General features: G+C 34.9%; 1 protein-coding gene across 1 annotated transcript in view; it reads right to left on the bottom strand.

The window, feature by feature from the left end:
- The window catches only part of ME1 (malic enzyme 1), a 150,908-nt gene that overhangs the window by 111,167 nt on the left and 22,346 nt on the right, over positions 1-17,395 (bottom strand). Inside the window, exons 2-3 of the mRNA XM_059701080.1 lie at positions 15,036-15,169; positions 11,497-11,646 (exon numbers count right to left, since the gene is read on the bottom strand). Of these exons, the coding sequence (XP_059557063.1) occupies positions 11,497-11,646; positions 15,036-15,169 (284 nt within the window). The remainder of the gene's footprint in view (positions 1-11,496; positions 11,647-15,035; positions 15,170-17,395) is intronic.

Raw genomic sequence — 17,395 nt, 5'->3', positions numbered from 1 at the left:
AATATGTCTTTTATTTACCTACACTCAGATTCATAAAGTGCCCGGCATGCAGTGGACACTCAATAATAAATTTCTACTAAAAAAGGAATGGAAAGGAGGAATAATGAACACATGATAAGCATGCAGCTTCTCTGAACACAGTCTCACTGTAGAAAACATAATCAATACAAGATAAGAGTAAAACCTTGGTCTAGGACAGCAGTTCTCAACCTGTGGATCAAGACCCCTTTGGGGGTCAAACGACCCTTTCACAGGGGTTGCCTAAGACCATTGGAAAACACATATATAATTACATATTGTTTTTGTGATTAATCACTATGCTTTAATTATGTTCAATTTGTAACAATGAAAATACATCCTGCATATTAGATATTTACATTACGATTCATAACAGTAGCAAAATTACAGTTATGAAGTAGCAACGAAAATAATTTTATGGTTGGGGTCACCACAACATGAGGAACTGTATTAAAGGGTTGCGGCATTAGGAAGGTTGAAAACCACTGGTCTAGGAGTATCTGATGGTTAATTGTATTTATTTATTTATTTGATTTCAGAGAGGAAAAGAGAGGGAGAGAGATAGACATATCAATGATGAGAGAGAATCATTCATCAGCTGCTTCCTGCCTGTCCCACACTGGGGATCGAACCCACAACCTGGGCATGTGTTCTGACCGGGAATGGAACCATGACCTCCTGGTTCATAGGTAGACACTCAACCACTGAGCTATGCCAGCTCGGCTAGGCAAGGTACCCAGACATTTGGTTAAAATTATTCCAGATGTTTCTATGAAAATGATTTTGAGATGAGATTAACATTTAAATCAGGAGACTATGAGTAAAGCATTTTACCCTCCATAAGGTGGATGGGCCTCATCCAATCAGTTGAAGTTCTTGTTAGAAAAGTAACCGCCTTCAAAGAAGGAGTTCTGCCAGCAGTCTACTTCTGGAGTCAAGCTGCAGCCATCAACTCTTCCCTAGGCCTCCAGTCTGTCATCTACCCATAAAGATTTTTGATGCACTAGCCCCCAGAATTGTGTGAGTCAATGCCTTAAAATAAATCTCTCTCTCCATACTCGTACATGTACCAGACATACTATTGGTTTCTCTCTCTGAAGAACTGTAATAGAGAGGTGTAAAAGATAGAAAGCATGAGCTCAAGTCCCAACTCTGGTACTCACTACCTGGGTGATACTGAGTTTCCTTAGAATGATTGTTTGCAATTATAAAATTTAAAAAATCAACAACTATCAAATGATTATGACTCCATTTCTACATACCATAACTCAACTGCTGCTTTCAAATAAATATGAACTGAAAATGTACATAAAAATAATTTTAGATAAGCTTTTCTACATTTATTCATTTTAAAACTAATATTAGCACACCAAGTAATTAAGTACAAATTAATTAATGTTGTTCTGATAGTTAAAATCCAGAGTACTTTTTTCCATGGTAGAAAACACAGGAAAGAATCCTAAGGTAACACTGAATTAATCAGACAGATGGCATTTATTTGGCAGATTGTCAATAAAAATTAACTTCTTCCATTAGGGAAATAATATACTTACACATTTTCAGCTTTCAAAATAAATTACCTCATTTCATAGTGAAATGATTTTATGTCAAAAGGCAGTACTATTTTTATAAAATATGTAAAATATGATACTCTCCAAATATTTATAAATGATATTCATTCAGCCACCAGACTATGATTGAGATGTATATTGTTAAATGAGAAATTTCTTTGCTTAGAAAGAAATAAAATGAAGAACTTTCATGATTTATTTTAAGTAGATAATTACAGCAGGTCCTCAAGTAGCACTGTTTTGTTCAGCATCTTTTTTTATAACATGAGATGTTTATATTAGCCTATTGCAATTGGTTTCAATATATGTCATTTTGCTTACAGTCACATAACCTACCAATGTTAAAGGAGGACTTCATGTGCATAATTTGTCTATCAAATAATTTTATCACAGTAAATATAAAACATTATAAAATATACATATATTGATCTAAAATTGACAATTTCAATTAAAGAGTTAAAATTTATCTTGCATAAAATCCAACATTTAAAGGTATTAAAATAATTATTAGACAATATTAAATGTATATTATTTTGTCAAGAAAACAGATGAAAACAAATCTTTAAATTTTCAGAAGCATACCTGGAAAGCATGTAGAAAATTTTGGAAAAGATAATAAAATTCTAACCTGGCTATTTCTCCTCCACTACTGATTTGGGTGGCGGGGGCTTGTGGGGAAAGGTGGAAGGACTGCCTCAGAGAAAATTCTTCCTAATAATTTCTCCATTAGCTACACTGCAAGTAAGTTAAGGAAAACATATAAAAATAATGAGGGCTTAAAAGCATATACAGAAAAAAGATGAAAAAAACGACAAAAAATAAAAATTAGATCAGAATAAAGTTATTATTTTAAATGAGAAAATGTTAACATAAAACTTTTAATCCAGTCAAACTGAAGAAATGTTGCAACCAAAGCATTATAGCGAGGGCACAGCTGTGTAAACTGACGTGTATGTGCAATTGTTTGGGAGATGGAGTAGGAATTCTGATGAGTTGTATCATCAAACCATTTTAAATCTGTTTTAAATCATTTCTTACTTAAAAACATATTTTTAATAATTCTTAACATTGTGATTAAGTTGTTATCAAAAAAACCTTCCTGAATTAGAAAGCAGGGTAACTTTATGATGTGTGAGTTAGTTGTACTTTAGGACATGTTCCAAATACCTAAAATTATTCATCTGTAGGCTGAGTTTTCAAAAATTCACAGCATTTCCTTGTTAAAAGTGACCTTAGAGTTCAACTATTTTACAATCACACCCAATGCAAGAATCACATGTATAACCTGTATGACCAATGATTATCTACATCATGTGAGTATTTCCAATGAGGAGAAAAGGAAGCCTATTCCAATGTAAATAGTTAAATTATCAGAAATCTTCCTTTACATTTAAGTTAAATCTAACCCTGTAATAATTTCCATCCATTCATTTTACGTTCTGGGGCTATACCATGCAAGTGTACTCTTTTTCCACATGAAAATCTTTCAAATAAGTGAAGACTTGACTATATTCCTTTCAAGTCTTTTCTTTTAGGATAAACATTTCTATTTCTTCCAACACTTTCTCATATAGTGGTAAGTTTTCAATAACTGACACTGCTTTAGTTACTCTTCTTAGGACAAATCTCAGTTTGCCAATGACCCTCCAAAAATATGGCATCCAAAACTAAACACAGGTATGATCTGGGTATGTGATGCAAAATAGCCATTGCCTCCCCTTTTTAAAAAATTCTTTATTTTCAGTAATGAAGACTGGAATTTATAATCCTTCTTAAAAATATATAAAAACACCCAAATTAATACACTGTCATAAATACTACCTGAGATAAAACTTGGCAATTTTTCTTAATTCTCCATATGCTATGTGTAAACTAAACTTAAATCAAAACACTTGGGTGTGCCACACAGACTGTGGCAGTTATTTTTGGATCCCAAACTTGAATTTTTATTTAAGTTTTCCACACTTAAAGTCTCAAGATGAACTGTTACTTTATACTTCAGGGCCTTTTACAATAAAAGATAAGTTTCACGGCCTTGCTAAAGAAATTTGTCTATGCATATGTGTAGACAATCTTTAGGTCTTGATGTGAAGAATTAATGTTTGAAACATGCCTACGTTTTTTCCATTCTCCATATTTTTCCTAATTAAAGTGATACTTAGGAAAGAAGACAGTTGGCATTTTAAACTACTTCTGGGCACACACTGCATTTCCAGTATGTAAGACTGAGGACACTCTACCTCACTTACTTAATGAAAGTCACATATACATTTTCATCAATAGCACATTTAGTCTGATCAGAAAATATTGTTAATTTGAATTAACTAGTAGTTCAAAAAATCATCTAAATCTCCATATTAAACTAAAATCAACTATTTTAAAATAAGTATCTCTAAAAAAAATCAATCAAGGAAACAGTTAAGAGACCTCAACTAGTCCAGACATTCCATTTAACTTGTTCATATCTTTGAGAAAAAATTCCACCATGTGCTTTTTCTCATACTTTAAAATAGCATAGGTAAAAATATTAGGCCAATTTCAAGGGAGATAAATACTGGGACAAAAGTATATTTTTTAATAAATTTAATCAAAATGAAAGACTTACTGTTATAGGTAAATGGTAAAAAGTTTATTATATCTAACATTAAAATGATCACTATTCTAGAAGCAATAAAAAAATTAGTTGCTCTCTTAAATATCAACTATCTGAATTTCTAAAGATATAGAAAATTACAATATGATAAGAAATAAAATTACAAACTAAACCAGAGCTATAAGCTAAAAATATTCCAGGGTTCATAAAACTCTCCTAAATATTTCTAAAGATTTTAAAGTGATTGAACTGAAGAAAGCCAAATCCAAGCAAGAATAGTCTCAGTTTAGAGGAAAGGGGGGAAGGGGAGTAGTGAAAGTAAAGAGTGTCAAATATATGGTGACAGAAAAAGATTTGACTTGGATGGAGGGCACACAATACAACTTACAGATGATGGATCATAGATATGTACTTGAAACCTATACTTTTATTAATGAACTAGAGTCCTGATGCACAAAATTTGTGCAAGGGCCTTGGCCCAAGCCCCCGTCCGCCACTGCTGCTACCACTGTGGCCAGGGGCTTCTGCCACCTCTGCCACAGCCCCCGCCCGCTGCAGCTTTGTCCAGAAAGACATCTGGTCTAATTAGCATATTACGCTTTTATTATTACAGATGTCATCCTCAATAAATTTAATTTAAAAAATAGTCCTGGTTCACCTGGTTTAGAACCTCCTCACCCCTACCTAGAAACTTCAAGAACGAGATGAGCTAGGACAGCAAGAGATGTCAACTAACATAAGGGCACTGGGTAACTTGGCAGGTTATATCACTATGGTCCAGTAACAACAAGACAACACTAAACTATTGACAGTGCCACAACCTTATTTCAAGGGTTAAATTATTTAATTTGCAGCAATAAAAACTGGCTGTGAAACCATGTTTTTTTTTTTTTGCCATAATCAACTTAAACTCTTTATAATTAATTACTGAGTTACTGAAGTACTTAGAGCTTAGTAAAAGTAAAACTGCCCTCACATGCTTTTAGAGAGCATCATAAAAATAGGCTACGTTTAAGAAAACCAGGTAGATCTAAAGTGAGAAAACGTACAGAACAAGAATATGAAAGTTTCCATTCTACTAACAGTTCATTTGATAGTAATTGTAATCCATACTACATGATGAGAACATTCTTGGGTTAAAGGGGTAATAACTTTGGGTAGGTTTCTTTTACATTTATTTTTAAAAATTCTTTTCTTACTGCTATTTCATAAGCCAAAATCAGGTAAAATTGACACCCTCACTGTATAAGATGACAAAATTTGCTGAACTTTTGGCTCTCTGAGAAACTGCATGTTTCTGTATGAGTAAATGATCTCCACTTCGAATTGTGGTCTAATCATGGTCATGGTTATGACCATTTCTATTTTACGTTCTCACATGAAACTGCACATGGGATAATAAAAAAACTTAGTCCTCACAAATTAAATAATGAATACTCTACTTCAAGTCCTTTTTGGAATTCCAAAGAAAACAAACAACAAATGTCGAAACACTACTTTAGTATTTTGTTTTGGTTCATCTTAATGTTCCCTTTTATGCATTTACTTAAGAATTTTCTAGGAAAAAATAAAACTAAAAATTAAAACATCTTAATGAATGATTTGCTTTGACAATTTTATTGTTAATTTTCATCACTGTCAATATCAAAACAGGTACCATTTATATGGCATATATAATGTTAATTAAAATACTAAGAGCTTTAAATACAATATTTACCAAGTTCCAGGTCATACATTTAAATGCCTACTAGACATCTGTACTTGGAAGATTCAAAGATATTTAAAACTCAGCATGTCCCCAAAAGAACTTTCTATTCCCTTACAAACATATTCCAGTATTCTGAAACTTGGTAAATGGTACCATCATTCACTTAGTCATGAAGAAACCTGGGAGCTATAATACCAGATGTAATAACTACTATCTGGGAACAGCTACTGTATGCCAAGAATTATGCTAGGTACATAGTGTACAACAAAATCTAACCTCCATCCTCCAAAAACTTGCAAAATAAGCATTATTCTGTGAAATCTAACAATAAACAATCCTGTTTAATTTTAGTTAATTCAAATTTTCCACAATTAACTTGAGCATTGAACACTTTTTTCACCATAACATTTGGCAAGTCAACCAATGGTACTAGTTGTAAATTTTTTTTTAAGAACTGTAATCAACAAAATTATATTTGCTCATCCGTTTTGCCAAAATCATATTATTGAATTACTGTATAAAAATTAGTAAATGAAAGGAGTATAATGTGTGTTTAAAGATGTATTATCTATATTTAATCAAAATTCTACTTCCTCACAGCCTGATTCCTTGAAGTGAGTCCAATTTCTTTCAGATCTATTATTTATGAGAACTTACCTTTTAGAACAATATGGTTAAACAGTAGGAGAAATAAAGAACATTACCAATACTTTATCGTTTTCTATGTGAGCAGATGAATACAGTAATATTAAATTACTATTTCTATGAGGCAGCAAAAAACATATATTACTTCAGCACCAACCAGGTACTAAGCCTAACTAGGATGAAAAGTACAGATATAATTTATAAAATATGATCCCTTCTCTCTAGATGCTTACAAACTGTTTGACAGAACATAGAAATATGAAAAATAGAAACATGCTTAATTGCCAAAGGCATGATAACATGGTATGTAGCTAATAAGAATAGATAAGAAAAGGAGATGATTCCTGGAAAATGCAGTCTAAAATATAGCAGGTAGAAATATTCCCAAATAAATTATGTAAATCTGCTTTAAAAACATTTCTTAAAAAAAAAAGATTGACAGAATACCAATAATTTAATTAACACATTAAGCTTAGCATTCTGCAAAAATACAAAATGGTTTCCAGCTTCCAAAAATTACACCTTTATCAACAAATTAGCCACAATTAGACAAGCATATTCCACTACCAAATATTGGATCTGCAGAAATCCAAATGTTATGGATATAGGCAAAGGAGGTAATCCAAGCAAACTCAACACCATTCTTAAACATGATTATCCATGAAAGCTTGAAAAACCCACATAAATTATGCCAAAAAGAAAAGGAATCCCACACAAAAAACAATAAATGGATAGTCCAGAATCTTACCTTAAGAAAAAATATACTGGAAGTAGAAGCATTCTTATAAGAATTTATTTTTTTATACTAGCCAAATTTTAATGCCATATTCAAAATGAAAAATAAGTATCTAGTCATAGCAAGTAAAATATAGTTAAGCTATGAAACTGTATTACACTCAGTACTTGTAATATTAACCCTTAACTTTCACTTAACATGTTCCTAATTGCTACCACCAAATTCACAAAGTAAATATAATAACAGGTATAATCTTCCTGTTCACTTTCTGAATGTCTTAGAATACCCGCTGTTGCAACGGGAAAGGTTTATAGACATTTGTCAATTTTGGCTTTAAACAAATAGTGTATTTGCTAACTGATGGCTGAAAGATCCATCATTATTCAAACACAATCACCATTTCCTTTATAATTAAATACAATATCACATGATCTCACTCATTTATGGATAATAAAGACCATTTTAAACTGATGAACAAAAATAGATACAGAGGCAGAGCAGCATCGAACAGACTGTCAAACTACAGCGGGAAGGCTAGGGAGGGTTGGGTGGCAGGAGTGGGGGGTAAGAGATCAATCGAAGGACTTGTATGCATGCATATAAGCATAACCAATGGACATAAGACACTAGGGGGTAGGGGAGGCCCAGGGAATGTCAAGGCGGGGGTGGGGGGGAAGGAGACATATGTAATATTCTTTGTAATACTTTAAGCAATAAAACAAAATTCAAAAAAAAGAAAAATAAATAAATACAATATCTAAATTTATGCTACATAATATGTTTTCAAACAAGTTCCTTTTTATAATTATGGGAGAAGCCATGAGAACTATTCTACTAACAACTTCAAAATCATCAAAAGTTTAACAAAATATAAACATTAAAAATCAATATGGCAGAAACTGCCATAATATTGTGGAAAATTAAAAGAATAATACAATGAATACTTCTACCTAGATTCAACATTTGTGAGCATTTTGCTGTCTCCTACCTCCTGCCATACCTCCTCCTCTCTCCCTCTCCTATCATTCTATCTGTCTGTCCATCCATCCATCCATCCTCCCATCCATCCACCCTGTTTATGTTGTACAAAGCCCCCAGAAATTAAATATATTAATACTTCTAAAGAAAAACAAATTATACTATATAGACTATAAATAGTCATACAGCCATATAAAGACTATAAATTCAGTTCACATTTTGTCACAAATGGGTTCAGATAGATCAGATTGTATCCCAAATGAGATTTCTTTTAATGTTTTGGTTTTCAAAGTTTTGGATTTGAAAAATGTGAAAGGATGGTGGGCAGTAGTATTATCCCTATGTTACAGAGGAGGAAACATTAAATAATTTATTCAAAACTAAAACAAGTAGCAAAACCAGAAGTGAAAATAGGCAAACTACTCCAGAGTAGTTAAAAGCACTGCTCTAGGAAGCCTCCAATCCCAGAGGAAATCCTGGAGACCTTCTTTTTCTTTATCCAGAATCTGAACCCTCACACTTAATTCCATTGTTACCCTCCTAATCTGAATTACTTGGTCTACTGCAACAGCCTACTAACCAGGCTACCTGATTCTTCTACCTACTTAACTAACAGTAAAAGCCAATGTTCATTAAAATAGCATACAAGAACCTATAGGTTCTGGACCCTCTCGTTTATCTTAACATCTGTTATCACATCTACTACTCCCTCTCTCACTCCACTCTAGCCTCACTGGTCTCTATGCTGCCCTGGTCTCCACGCATGTTCCCAGTTAGGACCCTGGCACTGACTATTCCTCCTGCCTGGCACACATTTCCTCTGTATCTTAATGACTCCCCCTCACTCCTCCAATATCACCTTCCAATGGGGTCCACACTATCACTCTATTTAAAATTGCAACTGCCCCCTCCAAAGCAACTGACATTCCGGATCCCCCTGTCCCTGCTCTACTCTTTCTTTCTCCTAAACACTTAACTACCTGCAAACATTCTAGACAATATGCTTATTTCTTATTTTCCTGTCTTTTGTACTTAGATGTATACATACACCAAAGTATCCCCAGTCCTTAGAAAATCATCTAGTATATAAGTGCTCAAAAATAATTGTTGCTATTGAGATTTCCATGTCAATTTCAACCTAAGCTCCTCCACATTTCTTATAGTTGTTAGCATTTCTCAGTATCTCTCAGAAAAGTTAGAATTTCAATAAATATACTTAAATTGTATTTTAAAATAGCCATGTTTTATCCAATTATGCTTTGATTAAGATTCTTTATGTAGAATTATATTTTATAGACATGGACAGATGTTATGACGTCTCTCAGAGAAGACAATAAAGTAGGTAGCAGTTTATATATATAGTATGATCCCTTCTATAAGCAAAAACAGTATGTATTTGTGTATATCAGGCTTTGGGGCATGATGACATTAGGTATTTAAAAAATATTTTTTCATCTGTATATTTGCATTTTCTCTTTTTTTCATTAATATGTATTATTTGTATGATTAAAAAATAATATACAGCCCTAGCTGGTTTGGCTCAGTGGATAGGGTGTTGGACTATGGACTGGAAGGTCCTGGGTTCGATTCCAGTCAAGGGCACATGCTCAGGTTAGGGGCTCGATCCTCAGTAGGGAGCGTGCATGAGGCAGCTGATCAATGATACTCTCTCATCATTGATGTTTTTATCTCTCTCTCCCTCTCCCTTCCTCTCTGAGATCAATAAGAATATATTTAAAAAAAAATAATATACAGCCCTGGCTGGTGTTTTTAAGTGGTTAGAGTGCCAGCCCACACATCAAAGGGTCCTGGGTTTGATTCCTAGTCAAAGGCATGTACCTGGGTTGCAGGTTCTATCCCTGGCCCCAGTCAAGGTGTGTGTGGGAGGCAACCAATGGATGTGTCTCTCTCACAATGATTCTCTCTCTCTCTCTCTCTCTCTCTCTCTCTCTCTCTCTCTCTCTCTCTCTCTCTCTCTCTCTCTTCCTCTCCTACCCTTCCTCCCTCCCTTCCACTCTCTCTGAAAAGCAATGGGAAAATTATCTTCAGGTGAGGAATAACAACAACAACAAAAAGAATTAGCCACATCACCCCTTGTATAAAGAGAAGCAGTAGATCGGTATTTATAGGTAGTCTGTTAAATGATATGAATAGCACATATCTATTGCATTATATAATGGCTATTTTAACAGTGATTACAAATTTTCTTTCATAGAAAGGACAAGATTTAGAATTTAGCTGGCAAATGTATTGTGAGGAATAATTTTTTGAGGTATATGAGTACTGTATATCATTATTATTTTTATTTTGTTAATTCTCACTGAAGGATATTTTTTTCCATTGATTTTTAGAGAGAGTGGAAGAAAGGGAGGGAAAGGGAGAGAAAGAAAGAGAAACAGCTGTGTGAGAGAGACACATCAACTGGTTGCCTCCTGCACATGCCCTGACCACCCTGACCAGGGCGGGGAGCAAACCCACAACTGAGGTACTTGCCCTTGACTGGGAATGGAACCCACAAACCTTTAGTAGAAGGGGCCCACACTTTCACCACTTAACAACACGGGTCAGGGTCTAGTTCTTTTATTTATACAAAGGGTAATATGGAGTAGGTATGCTAAGTACTACTACATTCATATATCTATGTAAAATCCACATATTCAATCTAACTTTCAATGACAATGCTTTTAGTAGGCTTTTATATTTTTAGTATAAACTTATAAACATTTCTTTTTATCTTTAAATTCATTAATATATTGAATAAAGTGAAGCTATAGATTTAGAACAACTGTATTGATCATTAAAGGTAACTACTATTTCACTTAAGGGAAATCAACAAAAAAACTACTTTAATGCCAATTCTGATTTTAGAAAACAGTAGTTTACCATTTTCACAAAAATCTGGAATCTTTGCTTTAACTTATAAAATATATACATAATAGTGATAATTAACATCTTAAAGACAAGTTTAATTATGAGCAATTATTCTCTTTCCAAATAAAACACAAATTCATTTACTCTCTGTAAAAGGAAACCTAAATTGGTTTAGAAATACTTTCCCCTTATCTTAAATCTAGAAAGAAAATACTATGTTTTTAATGTTATATGTGTTTATATTTAATGTCCTTTTAAATAAAATTTGATTTCGATTTTCCAAAGTTCAATTCCATTCAATATTTTATTGCAAAACCTTTACAAAAAAATAAATAAATAAGGACACGAGTTGTATTTAAAATAAAAGTTTACATACCTTGGTTCCTGAAAAACTAAACTATATTGCTGGCAAGCCAGACCCACAGTTGGAGTATAAACAATAGGCATGAATTTCTCAATGTCAGACATAAGCACTCGATAAAAGAGCTTTTCATTTCTGTCTTGAAGATCCATTAAGAGAAGATACCTGTGGAAAATGGACAAAATGAGGTCTACATTCCAAAAAAGCCATGAAATAGCTGCTTAGAAATCTTATTAAACATTTTTCAACAAAGTATGAAGAACTTTTTAGGTCACACAGGAAACATCTGATAAAAAAAAACACTTAAGAAATATTCTTAAATACCTCAAAGAATGAAGAACCATAAACCTCCTCGAATGTCATTCAAATATTAAAATAATTGCTAAAACAGAAGTTTTACTTAATATTTGAAATGACTTTATCCTTATTTTAAAATGAAAGAATGATGAAAATACCATTATACATATAGCATTATCTTTAAGTAAACACAGAGACTTCATCCTTTAACCTTCAGTGCTGAATAACCAAGGGAAATAAATGAAAAATGAGTAAGGACTATAGCACCAACCTTAAAAATTACTAAGGTAGCAAGAAAGTTCAAGAGACTTTTCTTATTATTTGTATCAAATAGGTTTTTTCTTTCTAGGGGCACTTTTGACCCAGACTTATCTTTCTAAGCATCAAACTTATCATGTTACCTGGAGCCTTCAATGGTTTGTAAAATAAAATTCAAATTGTTTGGTACAATTTAAAAGAATATTTTAAGATTGTACTTAGTAATCTTACCAGCCTTTTTGGATTGATTTCCATTCCCTGAAGTAGTTTAAAATGCACAGCATTTAGTGTCAGACATACAGGATTCTAATGCTGGGCAAATAGCTAGGTTATGCTAACCCAAAAAATTAAAATTTAGGAAGAAGATGATGACTTTTAGACATGCTAAAATTGATTTAGCAAATGTGTTAGTCCTCATTGCTAAATCAAAGATCAACCCTCAGACCTCATTTTATTTATCATAACATTTGACTCAAGTGGCACTCCCTATAAGTCAATAAATTCTCTTTACTTGACTTCTAGCACATCATATTCTCTTCATTTTCTTTCTACCTCACTAGTTTCCTGTTTCTTTGCAATTTCTTTTTTGTTTCTTTTTGCTGTTTTCTCTTCTCTGCAAGGTCTCTAATACATTAGGCTTTACTTTCAACATATATCCAAAATCTAAACACCTTCATTGCTACCACACTGGGTCTAAATCACCATCATCTTTTGCTTGGATTATTGTAATAGTCTCCTAAACAATCTTCCAGCCTACATTCTATTCTCAACATTGCAGCCATTCTCTTCTTGAAATGTAGCTCAGATGATGTTGATTTCCTGTTCAAAACCTTGAAAGGCTTCCCTTTTCACTCAGATTAATAGCAGAAGTCCTTTCTTGGCCTTCAAATACATAATCTATCCTCTATTACCTTGATAACTTCCTTTCCCAACCTACCATTCTTGCCCTCACTCATTCTATTCCTGGCACAGGTATCCCTACTGATCCTTGAACCAGAAAAAGAATATAAAGTAAAAACATAAGCTGAAGGAAGAATTTAAGTAACAAGTGAAAGAGATTGTGGAGGGGTTTAAGAAGCAGGAAAAATACACAACTGGACAAGCTGAGTCAGTCTCTTTCTCCGGCTGCCCGACATCACCCATGGGCTCATGAAAAAAGTGGCCATGGCAGGAATGGAGGTTATCACGGGCTCAGCAATATGGACTTCCAGTCACCAAGGCTGACCTGCCTTTAGACTCTCCTGAGTGCCTAATCTGCCAGAGGCCAACACTGCATGCCTGATTGGGTGCCATTCCACAGGGTGATCAGCAAGCCACCTGGTGGCAGGTGATTACATTGGACTGCTTCCATCATGGAAGAGGCAGCGTTGTTGTTACTGGAATTGACACTTACTCTGGATACAGATTTGTCTTCCCTACACACAATGCTTCAGCCAAAACTACCATCTGTGGACTTACAGAATGCCTTATCCACCATTATGGTATCCCACAAGGCATTGCTTTTGATCAAGGGACTCACTTTAGAGCAAACGAAGCATGGCAATGGGCCTGTATTCATGAAATTCACTGGTCTTACCATGTTTCCCCCCATCCTGAAGCAGCTGACTTGACAGAATGGTGGAATGGCCTCCTGAGGCTCAGTTACAGCACCAGCTAGTTGGTAATACCTTGCAAAGCTGAGGCAAAGTTCTCTAGGAGGCTATGAATCCGTGTCCAGTATGATGCTATTTCTCCCATAATCAGGATTCACAGGTCCACGAACCCAGGGGTAAAAATGGAAATGGCACCACTCACTATTATTGCCAGTGACCCACTAGCAAAATTTCTGCTTCTTGTCCCCATGACTTTATGCTCTGCTGGCCAATAAGTCTTAGCTTCAAAAGGAGGGATGTTTCCACCAGGAGACAATTACTCCATTAGATTGGAAATTAAGATGGCCACTAGCCACTATGGACACCACATGCCTCTGAATCAATAAGCAAAGAAGGAAGTTACTGTGCTGGCTAGGGTCACTGATCCTGCCTACTAAGGGGGGTTTGGACTGCTACTCTATTATTAGTAGTAGTATTCTCTTTAGTTAAAAGGAATTCTGCAAGCAGTCTGCCTTTAGACTCGAACTGCAAGTCTTGTTCTCCAGCTGCCAGTCTACCTGCAGACTTAGGACTTAACCAGGCTCCACAATCATGGGAGCCAATCCCTTGAAATAAATATATATCTCCATCCAACAGAATGTAACGTGTGTGTGTGTGTGTGTGTGTGTATGCACACAACACATATATCTTGTTGCTTCTGCTTCTCTGAAGACCACTAGAAAACCCTGACTAATACAAATACTTACTTGATATTGAGTTAGCTACCTCTTCTAAACTTCGCAACAGTATTTTGAAATAACTATTCTCTTCAATTCATAAATGAAAAACCTGAGGTTTAGTGCCTAAATAAGGGAAGAGTCCAAAGCAGAAGGCAATGCATACAGAGTGGTCCTGACAGTGGTTGTGATGGTTTGCTTGAGGCCCAATGCTAGTGAAACACAGCCAGAATTTCAACCTAGGGCTATCTCATTACTGAGATAGGGCACACGTTACCTTTATCTCTGTGCAAACATGGAAACTGAATTCTAAACACAGTAAGTGACCTCAATTCGCACTAGCATTAGAACCAGGTTTAGAAGTTGAGAAAGTGCATCCAATATGCACTCATATTCTGACTAAAAGACACTTTAACCTGTTTTGCTCTGTTCAGGATGGCATTTCCTGATAACTTACCTTTATAGCAACAATTTTATCACAAGAGCAAAATAGTCTCTCTGAGGATAACAGTTTGGAAAGGAAAATTTTATTCCTAAATGTTCCTAAAAAGGTAAATTTTTAAAAACTCATTGTATTTATAGGCAAATTCTCCTCAAAGTTGACTACTTTTTCCAAATCACTAAATATTTTAACTTTCTCATCTAATAAAAAATAAAATAAACTGCATAAGAGAAATATAAAATGTGTTACCTGTCAAAGTCAGAGTTCAGACGCTCACAATTTTTAATTATTCTAAGAACTTGGATATCCTGATTGATGAAGCCAGGTGGCAATAATCCATGAATATTCAATAGTTGTCTTTCTTCCAGGGTAAAAGCCAAGTCCTATGGAAAAAAGAAAGACAATAACTTAAGGAGAAAAAAAAGAGAGAGAAAGCATATATTTACAAAAATAACATCCAACAAGTATATGGAATTAAGAATCAGAAGATCTGGCGATACTCTAAACGTAGCCATTTGACTGTGAGTAGACCATGTAACCTCTCAATTCCTCAGTTGCTTCAACATTAAATATTAGAATACTATAACATTTCAGATCTGTGTCACTCACATATTGTTAAGATGAAATTAGGTAATAGGGAGAATGAGTTGAAGACATACAAATGACAGATATAAATATCATTATTAATATCATTAAATATAAAATGAATAGGAGTTATTGTAAGAAACTTTTAAATTATGAACACGAGTAGGTCATCTTTAAATAGGTCAGGTAATGCCTGATATAAGATTGAGGCACCTGTTCCAACACTCCATTCCCAAGTATTCTTATACTATTGTTATACAACCCTAACCACACAAAACTTCTTGCCATTTCCTGAACACACCTGAAAACGTTTTATTCTTCCATGACACTATGGTCAAGAATATATTTCTTCCCTGCTTCTCTGCCCTTCAAGCCTTACCTTAAATGCTCTATCTTCTCTAAAGCCTCCCCAGACTCACCCAGTATATCCATTAGAACCCTATTATTACACTTATGCTCTGTTACCTATTTACATGAACACTGATTGCATAAAACAATAGTAAAGAAATTATGAGGCTTGAAAACAAGAAAACAAAATAGAACTGATGGGTTGATGCAAAGACCCAGAATGGACCTAAGAGATTTGTTGGGAAGGGGTAGTACTACAAGGGGTAGTAATAGCAAAAGAAACCCCAGCAGTCATTAATCTTGAAGATGGGAATGAGCAATTCCCCCTGGAGAAAGGTCTGCCCTGGAGATAAGTCTGCTGGGGATTTCCAAGAGACCTCCCTGGTTAGACTGTGGCTGCTGTGCCTATGGGCCTGGCAAAAGTGTAGCAACATGATGATGGTCAGGCTCGCTCACTGTGACCACTGCGGATGTTTCTTAGACAACCTGGGTGAGTAGGAATGCATTCACTAACTTTGTGTTGGACAATTCTACAGCCATCCTCCTTTGCCCCAAAAGTTTCTTATGATGGCCAAAGAGTGACTCCCAAGTCTTCGGGAAGTTTATTACTCTGGGAAAAGGACAGACAATTTGGTTCATCCCTGAGGCTGACAGATCCTGAGTGTCGAGAAATGAACATGTCCAACCTTAGGAAGTAGGTGAAGGAGGTCAATGAATGAACAACTCTCTATTTCTTCTATTTTTAAAAATACAGAAAAGCCCATTAATTCATGTCACTGATAGAAAGCCTTATGTTTGGACTCCTGGGGGCAGACTGAGGAAAGGCAAATATATTTGTCCACTGAATGATCCCTGACCGCTGGTGGAGCTCTCGAAGTTGCCTGCAAGAGCTAGCTGGGACAAAATAGCTCCTTCTGACGTCTCAAAAGGTCTCCAAGTGCAATCAGTAAAGTGGTGTCGCTACAAGATGTTTCTCTCCACTAGCAGCCATTCTCATGACTGCAAAACTCCCATTGTTACATGCTCAGCTGGGGGTCCTCTGGGGCTCCAATAAGTGTGGACAGCAGCAGAATGGTTCCTTTCCAAGAGGATAATCCAGTGTGACCATCTGTGCCTGCCCCATCACCCTCTCTTGGTTACCTGGAGAAGAGCAAGCAGACCAGTGCAGCCTGTCAGTTCCTTGCCTAGGAGTTTCAGCAGAAACCAGGACCCCACTGCCGTGTTGCTGGAACCTTTCACATGCCATTTGCTTTTCTACTTGTCATTTGTGTCCCCATGCCAGAATGCAAATGCCATGATGTCAGAGAACTTGTCTGTTTTTTCCACTCTTTATCTTTCGTGCTTAGAACAGGACCTGGCATAATTAGATTTCAGGAATTTACTGCATAAACAGTAAAGTTTTAAAAGTTTAATTTTAGAGACTTACATTAAAATTTTAAGAACACTAAAATTGCTGCTCTGAAAACTGATTAGCATATAGACTCTGGTACAATTACATTTAAATATAAAGCAACTGGAAAGTGATATATGCATAAAAAGTAACTATAAAGTAGAGAGCATATTTCACTTTCTAAAGATATAACTGGGAAGACTGATCATTTAAAGCAAAATGCCATGAAATAACTATTTGAAATGACACAGAATTATGTAGAGTAATATATTTGAAAAAGAAAGAA

The sequence above is a fragment of the Myotis daubentonii genome, chromosome 6 (assembly GCF_963259705.1).
Source record: "Myotis daubentonii chromosome 6, mMyoDau2.1, whole genome shotgun sequence".
NCBI lineage: Eukaryota > Metazoa > Chordata > Mammalia > Chiroptera > Vespertilionidae > Myotis > Myotis daubentonii.
The sequence above is the reverse complement of the archived record's forward strand: the minus strand, read 5'-3'. Positions and strand labels throughout refer to the sequence as shown.